Genomic DNA, 27327 nt, shown 5'->3' on the forward strand with positions numbered 1-27327 from the left:
TTATTTGTTTTTTTAGGTGTTGAGTTTGGTAAGTTCCTTATAGCTTTTGGATACTAAACCTTTATCGGATTTGTCATTTGCAAATATCTTCTCCCATTCCATTGGTTGCCTTTTAGTTTCACTGATTGTTTCCTTTGCTGTGCAGAAGTTTTTTATTTTGATGAGGCCCAATAGTTCATTTTTGCTTTTGTTTCCCTTGCCTCCGGAGCTGTGTTGAGTAAGAAGTTGCTGCAGCTAAGATCAAAAGAGGTTTTTGCCTGCTGTCTCCTCGATTTTGGATTTTGAAGGCTTCCTGTCTTACCTTTAGGTCTTTCATCCATTTTGAGTTTATTTTTGTGTATAGTGTAAGAAAGTGGTCCAGGTTCATTTTTCTGCATGCTACTGTCCAGTTTTCCCAGCACCACTTGCTGAAGAGACTTTATTCCATTGGATATTCTTAACTGCTTCATCAAAGATTAGTTGGCCATACATTTGTGGGTCCGGATATTCTTTCCTGCTTCATCAAAGATTGATGAAGTTGGCCATACATTTGTGGGTCCATTTCTGGGTTCTCTATTCTGTTCCATTGATCTGAGTGTCTGTTCTTGTGCCAGTACCATACTGTCTTGATGATTACGGCTTTGTAATACAGCTTGAAGTCCATCTAGTAATATTCTTGGGACAACATGACTTTAGGCTCCTGCTCCGCATCTTCCCTGGAAGTCTTGCCCAATTAAACTTTGGATTCACCCAGTGTATGATTTCCACTGTAGGTAGCATGGGGCTTTACATATCTGTATTGGAAATTAATCTACTTACGACTTACTTACGCAAGGAAAGAAAGGTATGAGTGGGGAAAACACAGCATAGATGTTAGAAGTATGGATCTTAGAGTTAGATACACTTTCAGATTAGCTCCATCATTCATTGGCAGAATGACATTGGGCCAATTACCTAGTCTCTATGAGGCTCAGTTTTTGTAATGTAAAGGGAGAATACAAAATATAACTTATGGTGTTGGAATTTTTCCTTGAATGAAGCTCAGAGTATCACCTCCTCTATGTAGAATGGGAATATTTATTGGTTGCCTACTGTATACTATGTATGATGGTGATTGTTGGGATATAGGAAAGAAAGCTACACCTCTGGCCAAACCTAGTGTCTGGTATGGTGGGTGATATTAGAAGATAAAGGGGACTAAAAGGGGTTGTTAAATACTCGTTGGGAGTATGTATCAGCTGCTATGCTGCTTGGGGTGGTGGCCTTGAAGAGGGTTGTCAAGGAAGGCTTCTAAGGGAGCTAGTTTAGTCACTATGAATCGGAAAAGTATTCTGGGTGGAGGAAATAACACCTACAAAGAGGAAGAAACACGAAAAGATATTCTCATTTAGGGAATTCCAGGTAGTGAGTGTGATGGGAGGTGGGGGTGCAGAAATGTGAACAGTAAGGAATAAGCTGATGAAGCCACCAGGGGTTGCCAGATCCAGAAAGGCTCAGTGTGCCTTGCTGTTAAGAGTTGACTTTATCTGGAAGACAGAGGTGAGCTACCTAACCCAGTTTGGCCTTTGAGGAGATTACCTTAGCAGTGGAGTGGAACACAAATTGGAAGCTGGTGAGACCAGAAATCCTAAGGATGTGCTTTCAGTAATCCTGGGAAGAAATGATGCAGGCCTTTGCTAAGATGGATGGGAAAGGGAAAGAAGGCTATTGAGAGTTGAAGAAGTAAACAAGGAAGCACCTAGAAATAGCTTTCATTGTTTATGTTGGGCTCCTGGGTATGTTGTGATGACTATGGAAAGAAGTAAGTTTTGAGATGGTTGGGTGAAACTAGTTTAATGTTAGAAACTGCTTCGTATTCTTCTGTAAAATGTAAACATTTGTTACCTTTTATGATAAAGGTAACAACTTCTAGGGTTATGAAGATTAAAGGGGTTGAAACATGGATTTTGAGCTTAAAGTATTATTCTGCAGGGGCTATATGTTGATCCATAAAAATGACAATGATATGATTACTGTTGGCATTGCTAGGTAGAGGTGCCTGAAGTGTGCTAAGTGGGTAGGTAAAGAAAGAAGCTAAATACAGGAGAAAGGCAGGAGAGTGCTGGCTAGGACATATGGACTTCACGTACAACAGGGTGTAGGTGCTGGTTGAAACAGCAGACAAGGTCACTTAAGGAGAGCATATGGCAAGGAAAGAACAGGGTCAAGTCTGGGACCCTCGGGACAACTAGCATTGAAAGGTGTACAGAAGAACAGGATCCGGAGGAGGAATAACCAGACAGGTAGAAGGAAAACCAAGAAAGTGTTCTGTTAGAGAAACTGAAGAAAGATGGCGTCCTCAGCATCAGATGCTATAGAAAGGCCTCAGGAACAGACTGAGAGCTGCAGCTTGACTTCAGCTTGTGGCCCTGGGCATCTTGGGAATAGTTCCGCTGTTGGGCATAAAAGATCATAATGGATTTAAGAGCAAACTATGAAGAGGTTTAATTCCTTCATTCTAAAAATGAAAATTAAATAGCCCTGTGGCATATCTGCTTAGGAAGAAATTGTCGTTTTGACATAGTGCCACGGGAAATGGTATGAGGAAGGTATAATCTGGACTAAAGTCTTAACTATTTTTTCACAGGGTTCTGCTTCAAAAACTGCAGTCACCTCAGGTAGGAATATTTCCAAGCCTGACTCCTCCAATTTGAGGAAAACACCTGGTTCAAAAGCCAAAGTGGGGCCTTCTGTTTCCTGTTTGAGGCGGAATAGTGACAGTAGAAATCTCAATTCTGACCGGGCCTTATCTCCTCAGAGGATCAGGCGTGTGTCCAGTTCTGGTAAGAATACAATAAATCAGTTGTGCCTTACAGCAGTTTACAGATAATTTAAATGTAAAATTAGGCATGTCAGAAAGCAGAAAGACAGGTTTTGGTTATAACACCAACACATTCTGTCACCAAAACATTGACCCTTTAGTGGACCAGGGAAGGTAGAAAAAGAACTCATAGACACAGCTCTTCTCTTTGAGCAGTGTAAGGGCTAGTTGGAGAAAGATAGAGGTGTGTAAACCATCTTCTAAGTTATTCAGAGGAATCGTAAATAAATACACAATTGGGTGCTTGTTATATAATTTCAGAATTAGAAACATTTTTTAATAAATGATTAAGTGTTTAATAGTACTTACATGTTACACACTAAACTGATGGTTGGCCCTCACCATACAAAAAGAGATGAATTTTTTCTTGAATTTTACTGAAAGATGTATTAAAATTTTTCAGGGATAGGAGAGTGACTAAAAAGTTAAAACTTTTCTGAGATGAACTTTTATGTTGGTTTATATTTTAGAAGTAGTAGGGTTTTAAAAAAATTTTTTTATTTATCTTTGAGAGAGACAGAGCACCAGTAGAGGAGGGGCAGAGAGAAGGAGACACAGAATCTGAGGCAGGCTTCAGGCTCTGAGCTGTCAGCACAGAGACCGACGCAGGGCTCGAACTCATGAACAGTGAGATCATGACCTGAGCTGAAGTCAGATGCTCAACCGACTGAGCTACCCAGGCGCCCCAGAAGTAGTAGATTTAAAGTCATGATAGGTTTATGAAATTTGAGTGCTGTAAGAGTAGCTGTTAAGTGTCTTACTAAAAATTTGGCTGATGGTAGAGATTTCTCTGGGTTACAGTTCAGAATAGGAAATGGAAAAGTCAGCCTATTTCATAGAGACTAAGACAGAAGCACTGCTAGCCATTCCAGTTGACTGAGAACACTGCAGGGAACACCCTTTATTTTAACAGGTCCAACCTGGAGCAAATTAAGGACATGTCCAAAGGATTTAGAAGTAAGTTCCTGTATAAAAATAGTGTCTACTGTTGAATGGTCTGGGGAGGAGGGGTGGGTGGACAAAGTACCTCTAGAGTGATGTGTCAACACGTGTGAGAACATTTTGCAGAAACTAACAAAACCAAACACAACACGGGATCTCTTTCCTTCTTGACACCTTGGTAGTTTGAGGTTTTATTTTCCAATCCTATCATAAAGCCACTTGTGTGAGAAGTGTATAATGAGCCTAAGTGTCTTAAGGATGATTTATTTAGATTCAGGCCTAGCCTCAAGGTCTTGAGGTTCTGAGGACCAGACTCAGGAAGAAGTATGGATGGAGAAAGAGAGATCTGAAGCACGTTTTCATTCCCAGCCCTAGAGGAGCTGAGCGGGAAGAAAAAATTCACTTGAAGTCTTCTTCACTGGGGAGAGAAACAGAAGAGGAGCAATGATCCTGATTGGGGATGTTGCCACACTTGGGGAGGTGAGGCATAAGTGAGATCAAAGCTTTAGTTCTTACTGGTGATGCCAGATAAGGGTCATGGGAGTTGGCAGATGCTGGGGAGCTCCCTTGTCATCTGGATGTTAGGAGAACTTGTGGCTCGGTGGCACTAGAGAGCCATGGGCACTGGCAGCATGGCCTGTAGTTACGGGCCCTGTGTTCTCATACTGCTCTGGCACCAGTGAGCTGCCCAAGCGAGTCGTGTACCCACCCTGGACTTCAGCTTTGCATTGCGAAATGTGAGGGTTTCAGAATGTGAGGCCCTGTCATCTTTGACAGTCCTTGCCTTTCCAGGGGCAGTTTGGAGCTCCCCTAGCTCTCTGAGCAGCGGCGGCTCCTAGTATGATTCTCTGGACCACATGATGCTCACAACCCAGAAAACCAGAAATGCACATACTTGTAAGAGAGTAGGCCAAGGCCTAGGATAAACAGTAGTCTCCAGCTATTTGTGGTTTCACCTTCAGTGATTTCAGTTAGCAGTAGTCAACCGCAGTGCACAAGTAGGTATTGTTAGAATGCCAATAGGAGCCTGACCCCAAATCATAATGCCTGCGTCATTCGTCCCACTACATCCCATCCGGTAGGCATTTTATCTTCTCACATGATCACAGGAAGAAGAGTGAAGATATTTTGAGAGAGAGCACATTCACATAACTTTTATCATAGTATATTGTTATAATTGTTTTATTATTAATCTCTTTCTGCACCTCATTTGTAATTTAAACTTTATCATAGGTATGTACATAGAGGAAGAAACCAGTATACGTTGGGTTTGGGTCTGTCCATAGTTATAGGCATCCACTGGAGGTCTTGAAACACCCCTGTGTGTGGTAGGATGAGGTTCTAGGGAACTACTGTATTCTGAAAAATTGGATACTTTTATGTAAGTGATAAGTTTCAAAAAAGAGTTCAGCACTTTTTAAGTCCCTTTACTGTATACTATATAATTTCATGCCGTACGAGAAAAGTAGGTCTGTGTACTCGTAATGAAAAGACAAGTTTATTGAGGTTTTATTAACCCGTATAAAGACACTTGATAACTAAAAAGTCACATACTCGAAGTTTTCAACCTGAGTTACAAACTAAGTTTTCATTTACCTGGTGGTTTTCTGTATAGAAATGGGGGCAAAAATCATGTAATTAGAAACCTCATGCATTTGCATTTGATTTTATATTTTAACTGTTGGAAGACTAACGTGATTATGCTGTACTTAAAAAAAAAAAACAAAACAAAACAGCAACTAGCTTGTTTGGATGCTTACAATACATCGAGAGGTGTTTGTTGTGGGGGACAGGAAACTTAATCCCCACAGAGTTAAAGTAGATCAGAAAATCAAGGAGCAAAAACAATGTGCCTTTAGATCATTGAGAGAGCGTTGCCATTTATTGTACAATGCAGTGTTTGTGTAGTAGAAAATTGAAACCAAATGGACATCCTCTGTACTGTGTATACAAAGTTACTCTACTGAAAGGTAAGCAGCAGGAATGTTCCAGCAGACTGGGGTTTTCAATAAATCCTTTCAGAGAACTAAGTAGAAAACCAGACCTGGAATTGAAGTAGCCATTTTCTTGGAGCTTTAAACTGAGGAGGAGAAAGAATTGTAATTAAAGCCAATGAAGCTCTTCCATTTTACTCGTCAGAATCTAGAAATTGTAATGTACGACATGGAAACTACAGCTAACACTGCTGTATGATATATATGAAAGTTAAGAGTAAATCTGAACAATTTTCATCACAAGGAAAATATATATTTTTTTGCTTTTTATTGTGTCTATATGAGCTGATGGCTGCTAATTAAATTTTCTGAGGTCATTACTGCACAGTGTATATAAGTCAAGCCGTTAGGCTACACACCTTAGACTTACAAGTGATGTATGCCAATTAGATCTCAATAAAAGTAGAAGAATAATTTTAAAAATCTGGAGATTGGTATGAGACCGGATTGTGAGTGATAACAAACCAGATTCAAATTTTCTTTGTGTAGATTATGTGTATGTTTTAACCACTCCAATTAAATGAGATGGTGAGGAAAACTATCCTAATAATAATTATAATGCTGATGATAGCACCTCACACTTACAAAATGCTTACCAAGTTCCGGGCTCTGTCTTAATCATTTCGTTTATAAGTGCATTTAATCCTGAGAGTAGTTTTGTGAGGCTTCGCCTCATTGTACGAATTGAAGGAAATCGCACACAGAAGTCAAATAATTTGTCAACATCATGCAGCTAGAAAGTGGCAGAGGTAAGATTCAAACCAGGCAGTAGGACTCTGGAGCCCATGCTCTTAACCTTCACGTTATCAGTCTAGAGAACTACTCGAGTGGAACGACGAGTTTTGGGGGAAAAACACAAAAACAAAAACAAAAAAACTCTCAAGCTCAGCTGAATGGTGTAAAAACTTGGCAATTCTCTCTTCAGGCCCTTGGCTTAGAGTTCTCTGTCATCTTACCCTAATTTAAATGATGTTATGTGGTTATTAGAAATTAATGCTGCTGAATAAATAACTACATAGTTAAATATTTCATGATTGATCCAGGCATCTTCGGAGACCCATCGGCCATCCTCTTCTGAAGGCAGTGCCAGTGTTTACCGGGTTTTAGGTTATAAATGTGTGTGTCCCTTGATACAAACATGTAATAATCCTTGCAGGGACTAGCTTGAGCCGGGTAGGATTACGGAAGTAGGCTACTCCCTGCCTTGTGGATCTGGTAACCTACCTGGGGACAGCAAATGCGTGCTGATGACGCCACAAGCAGCACGAAAGGGTGTATAAAGGGTGTGGAAAAGGCCTCTAAGTGCTTTTAGGACTTTGTGAAAAAGAAGAATGTCCAGGGGCTTGGTCTGATTACACCAGAGCCTGAAGAAGGGCCTCATGAAAGAAACAGTCTTTAGTTTTTCTTCTGGACAAAGAGAAATAACATTTTAAAAGGGTAAACCTTTGCTTTAATTCAGTTTATTGTGGGTTAATAAAATAAATTCGTCTCAGACCAGGAGTACATCCCAAACTTGTCACAACTTGCCTGGCATTACAGGCTTCTGTGCTTTCTTGCAAGGTGTTTTTTTCTTAGTTGTCTTTTGTAAACTAATTTTGTCTATTGAGGGTCAAAGGGAATTGAAGATCTTTTCAATGTACTTTGATATCCTTTCACTCCTCTCTAGGTGAGAGTTTGAGAGAACTAGCTTGCAAAATTATGAGAAAGATACTTGGATAAATTATTGAAAACCAGAAATTATCACGTAATAACTTATTCTAAAAGCTAACTTTAACATGTTGCTTACAGATGTTTCTATATGTACATATAATTAAAATACTTTTTAAAGAAAGTGTCTCAGGGTTTTTTGTTTTTTTCATAAAAATGATAGTCATAGTGATGTTTTTGAGCACCAGAGACCTGTCATGCTGTCTTCTAAGCTTTCTAAATGGCTACTTTGATTTATTCTTACAACTCATGAGATACAGATAATGTCTAATTTCATTTATTCTTACAACTCATGAGGTTTAGATAGTATAGCTATCCCAATTCTGTAGATAAGGAATTGGAAGTTTTGAAACCCTAAGTAACTTGCACAAAGTTAGAGTTAATAAGTGGCGGACACGGGACAGACCCTGCGGTGTTGTGCTGTGCCCTGAACCTCTCTGACATACACCCCGTTGTCCGACACACTGACTCGCTCACTTAACGAGTGTCGATTGAGTGCCTGCTTGTGCTGGGGATGCAGAAAGGCACAAAAGAGATGAATTCTTGCCTTGCAGAGCTTAAATTCTAGTTGGGTGAGTTGAAAAATTGAGTAAATAAGATGTTGAGAATGTACGATGATAGGTACTGAGAAGAAAAGGCAGTGAAGGGCGTGGCATCTTAATATCAGGCCGTTGAGAAAGGCCACACTGAGCAGGGGACAAATGAGCCAGTATCTGAAGGTGCAGGAGGAGAGAGACCTTGGGATATCAGATGAAAGGCCTTCGCCGGGCAGAGGGAACAGCAGGTGGAAAGGTGGAGGGGAGGCGGTAGGGGGTTGCTTGAGGGACAGGGAGCTGCCCAGCATGTGTGGTGGGAGCCGGGGAGGACGGATGAGGCCAACCAGGTAGTGTTTTACAGGGAGACCAGTGTCTTCTCTTTTATTCCTTCCTGACATTATGAATTCTTGATTGTTTTACGGGCCTTCCACTCAATTCTTCTTCCTTGGCAAGTAATTCTGGAGAAGATTGCTTTATAGAGTGACCCATAAGTGAGGCTTAATATGTCACTAAGCAGTTTCGGTTGCTTTATGAATTGGGTAAAAGTTTTGAGAGCCTGCTGTGTGCTGGGCTGTCTACTGGATTCGGAGACTACTAACGTGATTGATAGGCCCTTTTAACAATCCTCATTGGTTAGAGGGTGAGGTGAAAAGAAGTGTTGAAGCATATGATTTCAATGCAAACTCCTCATTCTTGAAACTGCAGCTGATCTGTCCTGGCCTCTGTGATACTTGGCCTTTATTAGGCTACTGTAATCATTTTCGTACATGTCTGTCTCCTAATTGTGAGGCCCGTAAGGAGAGTCTATGTCCTAGTTGTTTTTTGTTTGTTTATTCATCTTGGAGAGAGAAACAAACCACGTGAAGGGGAGGGGCAGAGAGGGAGACACAGAATCCAAAGCAGGCTCCAGGCTCCGAGCTATCAGCACAGAGCCTGACACGGGGCTCAAACTCATGAACCGTGAGATCATGACTTGAGCCAAAGTTGGATATTGAACCGAACTGAGCCACCCAGGTGCCCCATGTTTATTATTATTTTAAAGAATTCTTAATTTTTTTTCAAATTTTTTTTAAACTTATTTTTGAGAAAGAGAGTGAGCACAAGCAGGGAATGGGTAGAGAGAGAGGGGAGGGGGCAGAGGATCCAAAGTGGGCTCTGCGCTGACAGCAGCCAGCCTAATATGGGGCTCAAACTCACAAACTGCAAGACCACGGACCAAGCCAAAGTTGGACGCCACCCAGGTGCCCCCAGGTGTAAGTTATTTTTATATTTTTCATTGCTCAGCACAGTGTACCTATTATACAACAGATATTTAAAAATGTTGTGTGGCCTTATTTGAATGGAGACTTATGTGAAGCACTGTGTCCACAGTGAAGGGAACACCACCAACTTGGCCGAAGGGCAGATTGGAGAATAGTGATGACATTTGAACTGGCCTTGGAATGTGCCTGTAGAAGTTTTCCAGGCATGGAAAGAAAGTTGCTGGTATTCCCAAGGGTGGGAATACCCTGTGGTATTGCGAGTGGAGCCCTATGAAAGGGTATGATGTGTTTGGAAACATTGACGGCAGGATCCACATGTCTGGAGTCGATTGAGTGTTGAGGTAAGTGATGGTGTCCCGAGGATGTTTGAGGCAGGTCAGTTCTCTCATCGTTGAGACACAAACTTACAAGAGTCGTACCAGTGTGTGGGAATAAGAAACAGTGACAATGCTAAAAACGTTTTGGAGAAAGGGGGTCTGGTAAACTTCCGTTGGTGGGGAAGAGTCTCTTGTGTCTCTGCCGCTTTCTTGTTGGGTGACCATGAAGCGAGATAGGGAACAGAGTAGCAAGAAGTGGTTAACAGGAGGACAGTGATGGGTTTAGTTCGGACCATGCTGAATTTGAAGACACCAAGAAGCACCTCAAAGGACGTAGGGATGTTGGAAGGTTAAAACAGTGCAAATGTGTAGTAGAGGGTAAGGAAACCTATGGGAAAAGAGCCGATAAAGGTAAGAGCATCAGTAATGGCTGACAGTCAGATGATGAAAGCGTCAGAATGCATCCAGAGCACCCGTAACTAAGTTAGCCTTAGAAATAAAGGGAAGGCAGCAGTGTGTAGGGATAGACACAATTGGAGATTAAGTAGGGAATTTTAAGAGTCAAGTGTCAGAGTAGTAGCCGTGGGTGATGGGCTGGACAGCCCCCCCCCCCCCCTTTTTTTTGGCAGCTCACTTTTATGAGGTGAGGGGATTTCTTTGATGTGAGTTTGCGCAAATTCTGTTGAGTTGCTTATTTTTGTAACCTTACAACAGGAAATAAGATGATCTTCAGTTATGCGTCTAAGTGACCTCATGGCTCAAAGTAATTCTCCTGTGAACTTTGGCTTCTAATGAGCCGGGATGCTCACCACGTGCCTTTTTCCATCGTGGTTAGGAGCTCTGTGCTGGGTGAGTTCAGTCACCTCACCACCAGATAAATACATTTGTTGACGGACCCGTGAAGACCCTTGTTCATCTTCTTTGTATGGTAGCTGGGGAAGGGACACGACCCTTCTCAGTCTTGAATTTATTACACCTTCACTTGCGGGACACATGTTCCTAGGCCTGTGACTATGGGAGTTATTTTTGTTGAATCCCCATGTGAAGCAGCAGAAATCTTGTAAACACACTTGCAGAGGCAGGTACTGACAGTATTACCACGAGCCCTGTGCTTCTGAGCAATTCAAGTCCTCGTGAGAACCTCGCTTTGTGGCAAGTTCTTGTTTCTCTGTCAGATGACTGCCCTCTTAATATCTGTCGTGTTTTTGTTGTGACTCACCTGTACTCCCGTGACTATATTTTTGAGTTCACTCTGGAGCAAATGGTGATGGCTACATAGAGTGGTTTGTGTCGTACTAATAGAACATTGCCTTGCCTAACTCAAGAATATGGACTATTAAAGTCACATTTTGCAATATATAAATGTAGAGGGCTACTGAAATTTTGTGTTCCGAAAGATAATTCATTCACTTGACCCTTTGGAAGTATACACTGTGCAAGCTGTACTGCAGACCCAGAGCAGTTATGGGATAAGAAAGACCTAGTGCTTGCCTTCAAGCTATTACCAGTCAAGTAGGGGAGGTGGTGGGTTTGTCCCTCATCACATCTGTCTTTAGGATATTTTAAAGGAAAACAAAAGCTGTAGGATTTCAGAAGAGGATATGATTAACAGTACCAAAGTTTGCTGAAACTCTTTTTTGCTGTAATCTAGGTAATTCTATACTGTGATCGAGGTACACCTTTGCAAATGTGTGTGTCAGTCTTGGTTTGGTATTGATGCTTTGTTTGATGTTTGCCATCGAGACCTTGGAAATACAATAAGGAGGCTACATCTGGATTGAGGTAATTTTTAGGGCTTAGCTGGTATACTAGGGAGTAGAAATGATAGGACAGGCAGCTAGGGTTCAGAGTGTGGAATGTAGAGATTGTGGACTGAGTCAGTAAAGATAAACGGGAATACAGAGAAGGGAAGTTGGGCAGTTAGGACACGATACACTGGTGTTCAGGCAGTCAGCAGGCAGAAGAGGTCCAGACAGAGCCCAGGTCTGTGCGTGCTGGGAAAGGAAAGGAAGAAGCATTGTAAACCGTATCTCTCGTGCATCTTGGATTTAACCAGTGCATTTTGGATAGCTCGTCAGTTTTCCACTGCCTTTTTCCCAGTAGACTTTTAAAATTATATCACTTTTTGGGGCGCCTGGGTGGCTCAGGTGGTTGAGCATCTGACTCGGCTTAGGTCGTGATCTCCTGGTTCAGGAGTTCGAGCCCCGCATCGGGCTCTGTGCTGACAGCTCGGAGCTTGGAGCCTGCTTCGGATTCTGTGTCTCTCTCCCTCTGTCGCTACCCTGCTCATGCCCTGTCTCTCTCTCTCTCACAAATGAATAAATGTTAAAATAAATAAATAAATAAATAAATAAATAAATAAATAAATAAATAAAAAGTATAACACTTTTAGTGAAAAGTGGAAAGGAAAGAAAAGTCACCCTTAATCTCATTAATGCCAGATAGGTTTTAACGTCAGAATTGATAACTATTCAATGCCTTTTCTTTTGACATATTCTCATGTGCACGTGGTAACATACATTTCATAGGTGCAAGCAATTCCTACTGTTTCAGAAATCCACTACCTAACAGTCAGTAGGCACTTACTTAATTGAATTTTCTTTTTCACTTAGAAGGTATAGTGCCTATTTCCTTAGCTTCTTAAATTCTTACTCTTCAATAACATGATTTTAAACGGCCTTATACTGCATCGATGGAACGTGCTGCAATATATTTCTTCAGACTTTGAACATGACGTTGTTTCAGGGTTTTTGTTCTGTTTTTTTAGTGAATGAAACGATTTCACGCTGAAGAACTTTATACATAGTAAGAGAGCTAGTCAGATAAATTCCTTGGATGCATTCCTTTAGATGGAATCACAGGGTGTGAGCACTTTAAGACTGGTTGCACGTTGCCAAATTGCCCTTCAGAAACAGCCTTCAAGTCGGTGCTCCCTCTCTGAGTACGTAAGAGCATTTTCCGACACTCTTGCCAGTATTTTGACCTTTCTAACACGATTTCTAAATATTTACTCTTTCAGAAAGTGCAAACGGTATCTTACTTTAATTGGCATAAACTTGGCACTGAAATATTTATTGAATAAATGTAGATTCAGTGATCAAAGTGCTGAGGTACAGAAGTGAATACAGGATCAAAACATGCCCTCCTTGAAGTTACATGCTGGTGGGAGAGACGGGTAATATGTAAATAAAAGTAGATAGGATGCTTGATAATGTAAAGTACTAAAGGGGCAGGGGAAATACTAATGCAGAGAAGGGGAATATGAAATGGTGGGTGTTACTTTTGTGTGAGAGAGAAAGAAGTGTTGGTTAGTGTGACCAGGGAGAGGTGGCTTTTGAGTAAAGGCCAGGGGGTGTCAGTCCTAGGAGTATCTGGAGGAAAACAGTGCTAGTCAGAGTGAACAGTAAGTGGAGACACTGAGGTGGCTCTAATGTGCTCTAGGAAAGCAAGGAAAGAAGGAAGGAAAAGTTGAAACAGAAGTGAAACAGGTAGTGGAGAACCAGATGTGGACAGTGTTAAAAATCCTAAGGATTTTGGCTTTTAACCAAAGTGACTTCAATTTTTTTTATTTTTTAATGAATTTTTTTAAGTTTATTTATTTACTTAGAGAGAGAGAGAGAGAGAGTCCCAAGCAGGCTCTGCACTGTTAGTGCAAGCCCATTGTGAGGCTCAAACTTCCGAAACGGGAGCTCACGACCTGAGCCAAAATTGAGAGTTGGACGTTCAACTGATTAAGCCACTGAGGCACCCCCAAAGCGATTTAAATTTTGATAAGATCACTCTGATACCTGTGTAGAGAGTATATAGAATGGGGGTGAGGGCTGCATCCAGAGATCATTGAGGAGGTATTGTTACAGTCATGGCAGCAGATTTATGGCTTCTTGGACCATGCTCATGGCAGTGAGGGCTGGTCAGATTCTAGATGAGCATGTTGAAAGTGAAGCTGACAGCATTTGCTTAGAGGAGGTGAGAGCAAAAGAGTGGAGTCAGGTGACTACACGTTTTGGGTGTGAACAATGGGGAAGGATAATGGTGCCATCCGCTGAGATGGAGATGGGTGATGGGGGCACAGATGTTGGTAGATATCAAGAACTCAGCTATAGAGATACTTAGTTGAGATGAATAATCTGTAAGTGAAGATGTTGAGAGAAAAGTGGGATACATGAGTCTAGAGTGCATAGATTTCTGGTCTAGGGATATAAATTTGGGATTCATCAACATGTAGATGGTATTTAAAGCCACTAGACTGGATTGGATCACCAAGACGGTAAGTGTGGAAGAGAATAATAGGTCAAGGGCACTACTGGGAAGCTCCCTGGAGTACTCCAAAGTACCTCTGGGGCATTCTTAAATTTTAAAGGGCTAGGGAGATAAGGAGGAATTAGAGAGGAGACCAAGAAGAAACAGCCAGGAATAGGAGAGAAGTCAGTCAGGAGTGGTGTTCCAGAAGCCAAGTAAAGAAAACTGTTCAAAAAGGAAGGAAGAATCAGTTGCCATCAGATGCTGAGAGAGAGAGAACATGGTAGTTAAGAATACCATCTGGTTTAAACCCGAGGTTGTGTGTTTATTTAACAGGAAGTCTAGATGTAGGTAGGTCTACGTTTGGTGGCTTGTTAGGGTCCTCTTTCTGTCTTTATACTCTTCTGACTCAACATGTTGTTCTGTCAGGGACTTTTCAGTTAAAATATGGTGGCCAAGGGTTCCAAGTATCTAGTCGTCTTGCTGCTGTATAAAAAGGCTGAAAGTGAAGGATGGCATCCCGGAGTAAAGACTTACTCCCCACATGCGTGTCTACCTCCATCAGGGAGGAAAAGTCCTACTCAGCGCCTTACACCCCCTCCCCTGCCCCCCTAGCACTCCTGTCTTGAAGTCTTACTGGCACAGACTGAGTTGCATGGTCACCCTAACCTCAAGAAAGATTAGGAACGCAAGTATTAGGCTGTTTAAGCCTTTCTTCAGCAATTGAGCAATGGAATCAGGGATTATGGATGACGGGGAGCCAGGAAAGACGCTAGACACATTGTTTCAACAGTTTTAAAAATTGTATTGTTGATTTTTATTTACTGTTAGAACTTTTGCTCTCTTATATTTTGAGGCAAATGATTCTTTGTTGACTGGATGTTGTTCATTGTTTCTGTCCTGTGTTTTATTATTTGCCTTTTTATTTTGTATATGGTGCCTTTTAAATTCTTGCATTTTTAATATGGTCAAATACATCTTTTCCTTTAATTTTTCCTAAGTTTTTATGCTTAACTTGGCCTCTCTACCGTGATCAAAGAGATTAATCCGTATTTAGTTATGGTTAATTTGTCTGGTTTTGTTTTAAGTCCTTTATAATCCAATTTTATTTTAATATTTTTTTCATGTTCATATGTGTGTATGTTGAGACCAGTGGCTAATATTTAGCTACCGTGTAATAAGTGTTAGGTATTGTTCTAAGCATTTTAGAAATAAAAACTTACAAGGCGCCTGGGTGGCTCAGTCGGTTAAGTGTCCGACTCTTGATTTCGGCTCAGGTCATGAGCTCATGGTTCATGAGTTTGAGCCCCACGTCAGGGCCTTGCCTGACAGTGTGAAACCTGCTTGGGATTCTCTCTCTGTCTCTGCCCATCCCGTGCACGCACTCTCTCTCTCTCAGAAGAAATAAACATGGAAAAAGAAATAAATAAAAATAAAAACTTATTTAACCTTTAAAAGAATCTATGAAGTAAGTACCCCTGTTAATATGAGAAATCCAAGCTCAGAGAGGTTAAGTAACCTGTTCACAGCCAGCATGTCCTGGAGCTGGGCTCAAACCCTAAGCAGTCTGGCTCTGGATTGTCAACGTTTAACCCCTACATCATACATGCAGCTTTTCAGATTTTAATTCTTTTAAGGCCAGTTGTTTTAACACCACAAAGAAATGCTTTAACTTCTCTGAAAAATCTCTCCCTCCTATTCTGAATTGTTATTTTTCTGGGGTTTATACACCAGTTTATTCATCTGTAAATATAGTTTTATGCCAATAATAGACTATTTTTCTATTTTCTAATATCTTAGAGTAACCAGTAGCACACCTTCCTTTCACTTTTTTTGTGATAAAGTATGTTACATTCAATTTACCATTTGAACCATTTTTAAGTGTGTGGTTCAGTGGCATTAAATCAGTTCACTTGGTTGTACGATAATTACACTATCCTGTCTCCAGAACTTTTTACCTTCCCCAGCTGAACCTCTTTATCCATGAAACACTAACCACCTCTGTCCATCCCCCAGAATGGGGACCACCATGCTGGTGTCTGTCTTGGAATTTGACTATTCTAGGTACCTCTTGGAGTCTGATTCCTCTAGCTAAGAGGAATCATGCAGTGTTTGTACTTTTGTGAGTGGCTTATTGCACTTGGTATAACATCTTCATGTTTCATCCATGTTGGAGCCTGTGTCAGAATTTCTTTCCTTCTCAAGACTGAATAATACTTCATAGTATGGCCACATTTTATCCATTCATCTGCCAATGGATACCTTGGGCTGCTTCTACCTTTTGTTTATTATGAGTAACTTTCTGGACATGGGTGTATGAAGACCTCTCGAACATCCTCCTTTCATTTATTTTGGGTGGGTGCCCCGAATGCCAGTTACATTTTTAATTCGGGGGGAACAGCCAGACCATTTTCCACAGCAGCCATGCCATTTTACTTTTCTACCAGCAACGCACGGGATTCCAATTTCTTCACATCATAGCCACCGCTTGTTGTTTTCTGTTTTGTTTTTATAATAACGGTTCTAATAGGTGTGATGTGTCTCATTGTGGTTTTGATTTGCATGTCTCTGATGACTAATGATGTTGAGCACCTTTTCATGTGTTGTTGTGACCATTATATATTTTCTTTGGAGAAAGGTCTATTGCAGTACGTTAACATCTACATTCATATTGATGGGAAAATTTGGTCCTTATGGGTTCAGTTAAAACGAACCTGCAGACACAGATTTGAGTAGAATTTATTTCTCCCATAACTTATTTTTTTATCCCTTTGAGTAGACTTGCTCTAATTTTGTAATAATTCCCAGCTACCGTAGATAATTAATGCAAAGATCACTTTCTCTGTGTAGTTGTGCTAAAAGAACCCGAGTTATAATTATAGCTATAGACATATTCTCATGTTTTGTATTTTAACTATGTCTCTTTCTTTGGCGTTTTCTCTCCCTGACTAGTAGTTAATGAGCCTGCCTTTATTGATGTCTATTGTGTTTTATAAAATACAATAATTTATATTTTAAGCTATATATATTAATGGGTAGTTTGTATTTTCCGGAATGACCTCCATAGTTGTGTCATTGTCTCATGAAACTTCCCACGTCCTCTAGCACTGACAAGTGCACTAGCTTCCTAAGTGCTCTGATTTCAAACTCATCCTGCTAGGTGGTTATGCAGCTGCCACCACTTGATCAAATTCCAGGTCAAATGCCAAGAAGCTGCAGTAGCCCACCCCCCTGCCCCCACTTCCCACCAAACCCCACCCGTAATAGATGAGGTCTCTAAAGCTCTTAGCCTGGCATGTAATGCCATCCTTAACAGTAAACTGTCCATCTCTCCAGCCTCATTTTCTTTTTCTTCCCCATGATGTCTGTGCACCTAGTAAGCCAAGCAAACCACAATCCTATTAGGAAAATTTTAATGACATACAATGTATTTTCTAATATTCCTAATTACTACTTAAAACATCTGGGTTGCCTGGGTGGCTCAGTCAGTTAAGCATCTGACTTCGGCTCAGGTCATCATCTTGTGGTCCTTGAGTTTGGGCCCCACATCATGCTCTGTGCTGACAGCTCAGAGCCTGAAGCCTGCTTCGGATTCTGTGTCCCCCTTTCTCTCTGCCTCTTCCCCACTTATACTCTGTCTCTCAAAAATGAATGAATGTTAAAAAAAAATAAAAATCTGGTGGTAACTTCCATAGTAAGCTGTCAAGTGTTTCTATCACCCTGTACATGTGTGCTCTGCGATCACCTTACTTTGCAGTTACCTCAGTATGTGGGCAAGTAAATAGTTGAGTAACACAACCTCTCCTGTGAATCCACTGTCCAGATTTTTATTAAGATGATCTGTGTCTTCTAATATAGGTAATATAGTAGTTAAGCTTTGCTTTTTGTTTTTTTGTCAACTCATTGAGACATCTTCAGAACCTTTAAATTTCATCAAATGTAGTGAACAGCAAGACATTTTTTTTTCCATGCTGAATAATCTAGTGAAAAACACACTAAAGCTGAATTCATTCTAGTCTGGCTGAGAGTTCAGAGAGGAGAGCTTGCTTTGACGGGTAGATGTTTCTGTGGCCTGGGAAACTGCTCTCATTACTTTGAAGGTGTTTTGCGAGTAGTGTGGGACCCACCTTCTTTCTCAGGCCTTTCCTTAGGGAACAGAGGAAGTCAGATTGGAGCTGAGAGATTACACTGCATACCTGTGAATGCCCTGGGAGCTTTCTCCTGGACATGAGTCACTTAATATAAGTGTCAGAACAAAGGAGTACCATTCAGGAGTTTATTCTTTGGTATTAATTTCCAGTCCTAGGAACACACCATTATGGTATCATGAAGAAGTTTCCAGTACCACAGTTCTGTGTTTTCATCACAGCCTTATAAAAGCATCAACTAAGCCATTGATTGCTTTGTTGTTTTTTTCTTAGTAAATTTAAAAGATTTAAAGAATACCTATTGCTTGCAGAGACACAGGAATCAAAATGATTAGAATCTACTTTCTTTAATGGTTGATCCAATTTATCTTTCCTTGGTTTCTGTATGTTTTGAGCATCTTTTGTCTGGTTAAATATTTGGCTCCACTGACTTTAATAATACTAGTTTTTATGATAAAATATGCTTATCGTAAAAAAATTCGCCTGAAGTAACAATAAGCATATAAAGTATGTAGGGAAAACTGCCCATTTCTGCCTCTTTCCTTCTTTTTCCCCTCTATCCCACTGTGCTATATATTTTATAATAGTCTCATAAAATTCTGGAATTTTTCAATATGTAGGTTAGTATAAGCTTAAAAATAGGGTATTATTAATGTTTTTTTTTCACTTAATAAATCATTCTATTGGATTATTAGTTTTACAAGGCATTGCTTAATGATGTTCTGTTGTTAAATACAGTACATTTAATCAGATTTTCCAAGGTGGGTATCTAAGTAAACTGCTTGTTGATGAAGCTATATTTCAAATCCAATAGACGCTCTGTGTTACTAAGGCTAAGTGCAAATGCTATTCCCTCCATGTTTCCCCTAGCCAAAAGATGGTAGTAATTACAAGGTCAAAAGAAATCTGTCATCTCTATGTAAGATTGTGCTAACAGTGTGAGTTTAAAATAAACCATGGAGGTCAGTAATATGTCTGTAGGTAGACCTTAAATCTTTATGATTTACAACTGAGATAAGTTAGATGCTGTGCAGTGAATGGGTAAATACCACCTCGTGGAACTAAAGAGCAGTCCTGTAAGGATTTCATTATTCAAGAATTTGGTGCTCAGGTTAGTCTCTCAGCCCAATATTTCCATGTCTTCCCTTTAATATTGGTTATGATGTGTGTGTGTGTGTGTGTGTGTGTGTGTGTGTGTGTTACTGCTTCTTTTTAAGAAGTCCAATTACAGATACTTTAGATCAACTTTGCTCTTAAGATAAACATTAGGACCATTGGTGAAATAGTTAAATACCTTTGTTTTATCCCCACTTTGTTACCATTGTACTTGGGGAGCCCCCTCCTAGAAGAAGGAGCTCAATCTGACCTCCAGCCTGGTGCTTCTTTCTTTAACCATGATGCTTGTGTTCTGTGACATGGTAGAGGGAACCCTGGGCTGGTGGTAAGTTACCTGCCTTCCAGGCCTCACTGTCGCTGCTTAAATGTGACCGAGTAAGCCATTTGACTACCCAAGTAGTATTTTCATCTGTGAACTGGGAACAGTAACGGCAATGCTCTGTTAGGATGATTATGAGTTCTGAAGGGCTAATCCTTTGGTAAAGGAGGCTTTGTTCCAGGACCCTTAATGCCCATTAGACAGACTAAGGGTAGAATGGGCAAGACCTTTGCTAGGGTTGCAGGTTGTCATTAGGCGGAGTGGGTGAGGCTAGGTAGAAGGGACCATGAGCCTCGTGAATGGGATAGGACAGGTCATGGGAATCACAGACTAGCTGGGGAAACTTGCTTCTGGTGCCAGGCTGCGTGTTGGAATCAGAAAGGGTACAGGTCTGTAGTAATTCTGAGCCATGCTGAAAAATGTCTGTGAACTTAGGATGCTGTCAGAAACAATGCTATGAAACATCTTTTCTGAAAAACAAGTTGATTTTCCAAACCTGTTGAGCCTGGACTGCACTGTGACTGGAGCCCAGAAATTTTCATCTGTCCCTTGCTCAACCTTGCTCATTGTTTGTGATGAGGAGGAGGACTCATCAAATGTTTGTGCTGTGATTTAGTAAATTCATATTCTAAAAATCTGTTCTTTCTGTACCTCCAGAGGCAAGTAAAACTGGTAGGTAAATGTAAATTTAAAAATCACATGAATGTTTGAATATCTATAACTTGCTAATTATTATAAGGACTATAAAAATGTTTCCTTTTATATAGTTAACAGACTGAAGAATCTGTTAATATATACAAAGGACAAATAAACTGGTAAAAATTAAGTGTTTAATGTTTTAGTGTAGACGAGAGAAGGCATGATCAAAATTTACTCTTGGCCTTTGACATTTTTTTTTTTTTGAGAGACCATGTGCAGGGGAGGGGGAGTAGGAAAGAGAGAATCTTAAGCAGGCTGTATGCCCATCTCATGACTGGTTGTGAGATCATAACCTGAACTGAGATCAAGAGTAGGACCCTTAACCAACTGAGCCACCCAAGCACCCCTGAAAAAAGTTTGGTAGCTACTATTCTGGTCAGTACAATTCTACATTTATTTTTTTCCAGCTTGATTGAGTTATAATCGACAAGTAAACTTGTAAGCTCTTAAAATTGTACGTTGTGGTGATTTGATTTGATAAACATTGTAGAAGGATTTTCGGTATGGAGTTAATTAACATATCCCTCGTGTCAGATATTTCTCTTTTTTTGGTGAGGACATTGCAGTTCTACTGTTAGCAAATTCCAATGATACAATTCAGTGTTCCCCACTAGAGTCACCACCGTACGTTAGATCCCCTGTCCTCATTCTTCTTACAGCTGGAAGTTTTCCCCCTTCCACCAACCTCTCCTTATTTCCCACACCTTAATCTTGTCCCCCAAATAAAAATTCATTCAGCAAATATTTATTAAATTGCGCTCCATGCTAGACACGTTGCTAGGTCCTGAGGGAGGGATCAGGTACCGTTCCTGTTCTCAGGGACCTTGGAGAGTAGTCTGAGAGCCCTACTGAAACAGATCCTGGGGCGGAAGGCGATGTCGGTATGGTAACGGAAGATGTGGCCCATGGCACAAACAGGACGGTGACCTGGAAGGAAAGGCTTTACAAAGCTCCGACTGTCAACAGCGCTTGTCATACATTTGTGTATTTTAACACATCTTTGTAAAATGGAGGTTGTGATTTGGTGTCTGAGTGGCAAGGATTTAAAGGTCAACTTTGTAGTCACCAGGCAAGATAGAGGACTACAAAGGAAAGGAGGCTATTTCGTTCACCACGATGGACATAAACAGAAGAAGAGAGTAAAAAGGCCTGGAGAAGTAAAAGTGTGTGTGTGTGTGTGTGTGTGTGTGTGTGTGTGTGTGTGTGTAGGTACAGAGATGGGGGCATGGCAAAGCACAATGGGGGACGAGTTTGTTGGAAACCTTAAGACTGCCATATAGGTCTTTATTAAGAGAATTAAAAATAAGGTCATCCTATAGGTAATGAGGAGTCACAAATTGTAGATTTGATTATGACCTCTTTTCGTGTTCAGGAGTTCAACAGGATGGAGTTGGGAAGGACAGAAGGACAGGACTTTAGGAACCTGTACAGCTGTTACAGCAAAATAGGAGGGAGGCAGTGAGGATTTGTAGGATTTGGACTGAGAGGAAGAAGACCTCTTTGAAAAGAAGTGATGTGCCTCATGAATTAGAATAGTACCTCCCAGTGGAGCCCCTGTGTGGCTCAGTCATTTGAGCACCTGACTCTTGGTTTTGGCTCAGGTCATGACCCTGGGTCTGTGGGATCAAACCCCGCATCCGGCTCTGTGCTGAACACAGAGCCTGTTTAAGATAGTCTCTCTCTCTCTCCCTCTCTCTCTCCTCCCCCTCCTCTATTTCTGCCCCCTCTTCCCTGCTCATGCACTCACGCACACTATGTAAAAAGAAAAAAAAAGTAGATCCTGGTGACGGAGAGAAAACTACATTAATTGTAGCAGAGGACACAACAAATGTAAAAGAATAGTGTGTGAAGATTAGTAATGGGAAACCTGGCTAACATGGAATCAGGAGGCTCAGCAGGGGGAGCTCTCATGACTCACCACCACTTTTTCAGCAGCAATCCCAGCAAAAGAGACTAAACTTGCAAGTGGATACTACTTCATTATCTCAGCTGGAGGAAGGAAAGCTCCCTCTCCTCTCCCCACAGCAACAGCCCAGCCAATGAGGGCCAGTCAGAACTCAGCGAGTGAGAAGCCACTCTACTCCCAGCTCCCAGTTAACTCCATGGAACTTCTCATTTATGACGGCCTTACCAAATTCTCACTGTCCTCTATAGGAGAGCATGCCTCTCCTATGTTCCACAGACTTCCTTGTGGCTTGGCCGTAGCTTGCAGGTCTGAAATTGCAATTCTCTGCTATTCCCGAATAAACTCATCTTTTGCTAATAAAATAAGTGACATGTTGATTTTTACGGTTAATAAGTGCAAGGCTGAAGCTGGAGATAGGAGGGCTTTAATGTGAGTGACTTTAAATGACAGATCTCCTTTTTCTCTATGAAAATAAAATCTTAACGAGCAATAAAGCAGTGGGCATTATTTCCCAGACATACTGTCTCATTCACTGTGGTGCTGTTAGGAATACATGACATGGCCGTTTTTACGTAAGGTCTTTTTCAGCTCTGCATGTTTTTGTTATGTAATATTACTAGCATTGAGAGTCTTCATGCTAGATTATATGGGGATCTGGGGAAAAAAGAACAATCCCAATATTTGAGCCTGGGAAAAAGGAAAATGGAAGTTACAGTTAGCCTACGTAGGGAGGAGGGTATCTAAATGTCCAGATTGGAACATTCAGTAAGGAATTTAAAATGCAAGTGGCATTGGAATTTAGGAAGAGGATAGGCTGCAGGTGGGAACCTGGGATCCATCCATACAGGCAACGGTTAAATGAAGAAGACTGAGAGGTGGGTTTGATGAGAGTTGTAAAGATTGAACTTAGGAAATGCCCATAAACCGGTAGCAGGTATGAATATCAGGATAGTGTGGTCTCATATATGCCAGAGAATATGAAGCATACATATTTCATTCATAAGTGGAAACACTTTTGCTGAAAGAAAGAGAAGTTTGGAGTGAAGACCCCTTAAGTTTGGCAAATAAGCAGTAAAAATGGAGATGAAGAAAAGAATAATAGAGCACCCCCTGGTGGTAAGCATTAGGCATTTTTTAAATAAATTTTTTCCGTCCTCATGTTGAAGTTTTCTTTGTGTTTTGGTTTTTAAATTTTCATCTGTTTTTTAATACAGTAGCCTAGTGTGTGAATGGGTGAATTTGTTTAATTTCTAATCAGTGGAATGGGCGGAGGTCATAGCTTTGATTTCAACGTTGCCAAAAGCTCACGAGTCACATGGCTCTTTAGGTGGGTCTCCACAGAAGACCCGCGTTAATTACTTCAGGTTATATAGTTAGAGCTACCCTTCACAGGTCCCGATGGCCTCATCATCGCCTCTAAATTAATAAAAATAAAAAGTCAAGTCTATGGGAAGATTTCATGATTCTGAATATTAGGTTTGTGTTTTAACCCAGTAATTAGTACGGGAATTTAAGTTTATAAGCTTAAGTCTTTGGGGGTGCCTGGATGGCTCAGTCGGTTAAGCGCCTGACTTTGGCTCAGGTCAAGATCTCACAGCCCGTGAGTTCGAGCCTCACATTGGGTTCTGTGCTGACGGCCCAGAGCCTGGAGCCTGTTTCAGATTCTGTGTCTCTTCTCTCTGCCCCTCCCCTTGCCCCATTCACACTCTGTCTCTCTCTCTCAAAAAAAAAAAAAAAAAAAAAAAAAATTATTTTAAAAAAACCTGTCAAGATGAATAGTAGTAGAAACTCTTTTTGTTTTTTTTTAATCCCAAGGAAAACCTACATCCTTAAAAAAAGCACAGCCGTCTTGGGTGAATTTGCGTAGACCACTTCCTAAATCCAAAGCCTCTTTGAAAAGTTCTGCGCGGAGGGGGACAGGAAGCGCGTCCTCTGTTGCCAGCACCCACAGTGATCTGAGCACTTACAGCAGTAACTGTAAGTTGGTTTGACACCAGACTTCACGGGTCGTTGAAACCATAGTCACCAGGAAAAACTAACATGCTACAAATAATTATCAGAATTTTGATCCTGCAATTGAGAGGAAATGTCAATACTGCTTCTCGTTTGGAACTTCTCGAAAAGTTTGGCAGGAAGAGCAAATTCTTTAAATGACCTTCTTTTCTGATGCACATGCTATGAAACACTGAAATATTTGTGTTGAAGCCACCCGGTTTTTTTGTTGTTTTTTTTTTTGTTTTTTTTTTTTTTGCAAGGGGGATGCTAAAGTGTATCATCTGAAGCAGTAGTGTTTTTCGGTTTAAGGAATGAAAGCGATATAAGGGCTGTTGGAACTCAACTGGAAATCAGAATAAGGAGAACTTGTTTGATTTCTTTGTAAAAGACTGGATTTTGCAGATGTATGTTTTATAATCTTGTATTTCGCATACTAGCGTCCATGAACTATGACGGGTGTAACTTCAAGCCTAATTTTAAGTAATGTAAACTCAGAATATTTCTCAAGTTGTCAGTCAGGGTGAATTCTTTTCTCCGTGTATAAAATGGGTGAATCAATTGAGCCCTCTTTTTCATTCGAAGGATGTACTTGGTCTTGGTATTTGTTTGCTCTCTTTTAAATTTCCTTACAAAATAATGCGCGGATTTATTACTTTGAACAATTGTGCAGTGTCTGCTGTGCACGGGCACCACAATAGATGCAGCAAGGGATACGGAATGCGAAAGAAATGGTCCTTCTCTAGAAGGTAGTTGAAGAGAATAGTTAACCCGGACAACTAGAATACCAGAGGTAATAGGGTGATTTCGTGCGAGGTGGGGAGGAGGGCAGCTCCCTCTGCTTCAAGGACAGAGTGGAGTCCTAGTTCCTGAACCTTCTGCGTGGGGCACGGTTATACGGTTCCCATGCGTTCTCTCTTTGTTTTTTTTTTATTTTTTCTTAAATAAGTTGTGCCACCACCCCGATTGTATACATGAGGTAGTTGAGGCTCAGAGAGGTTGCCGCTGGTCCAAGGGCCCTCGGCCAGCTCGTGACAGGACTCAGAATGTGAATGCGTGGAGGAGAAGGCGCCGAATTAATGAGCGCATTTCTGAGAGGTCACTTAGCAGCACCGGCTTGTCTCGCATGATAGTAAGTGTCTGTGTGCGACCACGCCGGGGCTATTAAAACGTGTTCCTTAAAAAATGAAAAAGCAGTAGTATCTGCTTAGTGTTTCGCTTTTAAAGCTCTGGCGTAGAAGAAAGAGGAAGGGTTTGCGTGGAACCAGTGATTCTCTCTGCATTTGAAAAGGTAATTCACGCGTGTATTGTCTTCAGGTGCTTGGCTTGCAGCTTTCTCTGTGGGCAGTGTGACCTTTCCAAGCAGCCTGCCAGAGCAGACTCTTCAGCGTGCCCCCGGAGGGCCGGCAGCAGTGGAATTTGTGCCCCTCGGAAGCAGACGCGTCCTGTCGTGCCGCCGTCCAGCGTTTGCCATTGACAGCCATGTTGACTTGGCCACTCTTTCAGTACTGTGGCCGACTCTCCGAAGGAGGTTGTAAAATGCTTTTGTCCGTTCCTTTTTGTCCCGGCACAAAGGAGTTTGCCATGTACCCACAGAGCCTGTCTAGTGGCGATGCGTCCCCGTTGCAGATTAAGCATTCAGATCAATGAGTCTTTCTTAGTTTGATTTGCTAGGCGGTTTAATCTGTTTTGTGTCGTGCCTCGGAGCTTACGGATTTCCCCCCCTGCGTTCTAATTCAGTAAGAGCCAGCATGAGGGGTAGGAGAGTGAACATGGCTGCGGTTCCTGCTTAAGATTGCTTTGATCTTTTTAAATGACTGTACCAGGAGGATTTCGCAGTTGTACAGAGACGGAGATTTCTTCAAAAATATTTATCAATTCTACACTCACCCCACCGGCTGGTTCAGAGAGGCACTATGATGCTACCTTACTGACATTGCTGGTCCTGGGATCCTACAGCCTTTGTATAGTTCCTTTGTTAGCCACGCTTACTGGGAAAAGAAGTAGGTCGACGATTTCTGGTTTGATTCTTCTCTTTGTAAGCATGCTTAAGTTGTATTCAATAAATTGATTTAGCATCTCCTGATTGTTATTTTTGCACCTTGTGATTTGTTAATAGTAACCTGTCTTCGGCATGTTTATGTTTAATCTGTGAATGGTTGTAAGTAGAAACGGTTGTGTTATCTATTTTCTGTGTTTTCAGACTGTTAATCTAATTCAGTGGCATTGTTGACATTCTGGGCACATGAAATGACCTTATTATTAAAGACAGTTTGGCTTTATTTGTGATTAAATAACAAATAGTTTTGTGTATGTAGCTTAGAGTTGTATGAATACAGGAAAACATTTTCCTAGAATGAAAACATTATATCTTTGATTATTTTTTTTCTCATATTATATGCAAAGATATTAAAGATGTGTGCCCTTTAAAGGCCTGTGAAAAAATCATTTTGGACTGAAAATTTTCTGTTTCTGATAATAATGGGTCATGTGAGAATTTAATCTTTTGATCAATGTTTTGATTCATACTGGGTTAAGCATTTAAACCCCTTTAAAGAATGTGTTCTTGCTTTGTCTGCTCGTTTCTTTGTGATATGATTCTGTTAGTGGTATCACTTAAGAACTTCGGAGATTGCATAGTGCTCTTATAAAATTAGCAGCTGGTTCTTGGTAGTTTGTTATCCTTTAGAAATAACATTGAGTTATAAAACAAATGACTAAATCAAGCTATGATAAGCTAATACATTTCTCTTACTTGGAGGTTTTAGCTGGTTCTTTCTGTGTGTCCTTCTAAGCACAGAAAATTTAAAAGTGATATTAGCCCGAAATATTGCACAACGGTTTCTGTACCAAATATGCTCATTTGTAGAGTTTAAATACAAGCTCTTTCAGACTCCGCTAAAATCCAGTTGTTAAGATCATTGGATAAGAATACCTATTGTAGGTCTTGAATAGAGTTGAAGGTTTGAGGGCCATTGTGTAAGTGTAGAAGGAAGTCTTTAGAGAGCATATAATTTTGCTCCTTTAGCGAGTGTGAAATCCAACGGCTTCCTTCTTCCGGGTTGGCCACAAAAAAAAAAAATGTGTATTTTTGAGAGACAGATGGTAAGGTGGGAAATGTAAGAGATGCACACCAAAGCTGTTGGTACTCTTTTAGAAGTAGAACAGGAAGGTAGCTAAAGAAACAGAGTATTCTTGACTTTTCACCTGCATGGCCAGCCCTGACTCAGCTGAGACATAGAAAAGGGCGTTTACCTCAGTCTCCTCCTAGTTTTCCTTACTCGCGCGAAGCTGGATGATCTTTTACCTTC

General features: G+C 40.9%; 1 protein-coding gene across 5 annotated transcripts in view; it reads left to right on the forward strand.

Moving 5' to 3' along the window:
* Nucleotides 1–27327, forward strand: part of MTUS1 (microtubule associated scaffold protein 1) — a 172172-nt gene that overhangs the window by 66291 nt on the left and 78554 nt on the right. For 2 of the 5 annotated variants that reach the window (XM_043559960.1, XM_043559969.1), the window contains exons 3-4: nucleotides 2606–2801; nucleotides 23840–24001. In XM_043559960.1, coding sequence (XP_043415895.1) covers nucleotides 2606–2801; nucleotides 23840–24001 — 358 coding nt within the window. The other 3 variants (XM_043559987.1, XM_043559978.1, XM_043559995.1) reach the window with 2 other exon arrangements.

Source organism: Prionailurus bengalensis, chromosome B1, assembly GCF_016509475.1.
Source record: "Prionailurus bengalensis isolate Pbe53 chromosome B1, Fcat_Pben_1.1_paternal_pri, whole genome shotgun sequence".
Lineage (NCBI taxonomy): Eukaryota > Metazoa > Chordata > Mammalia > Carnivora > Felidae > Prionailurus > Prionailurus bengalensis.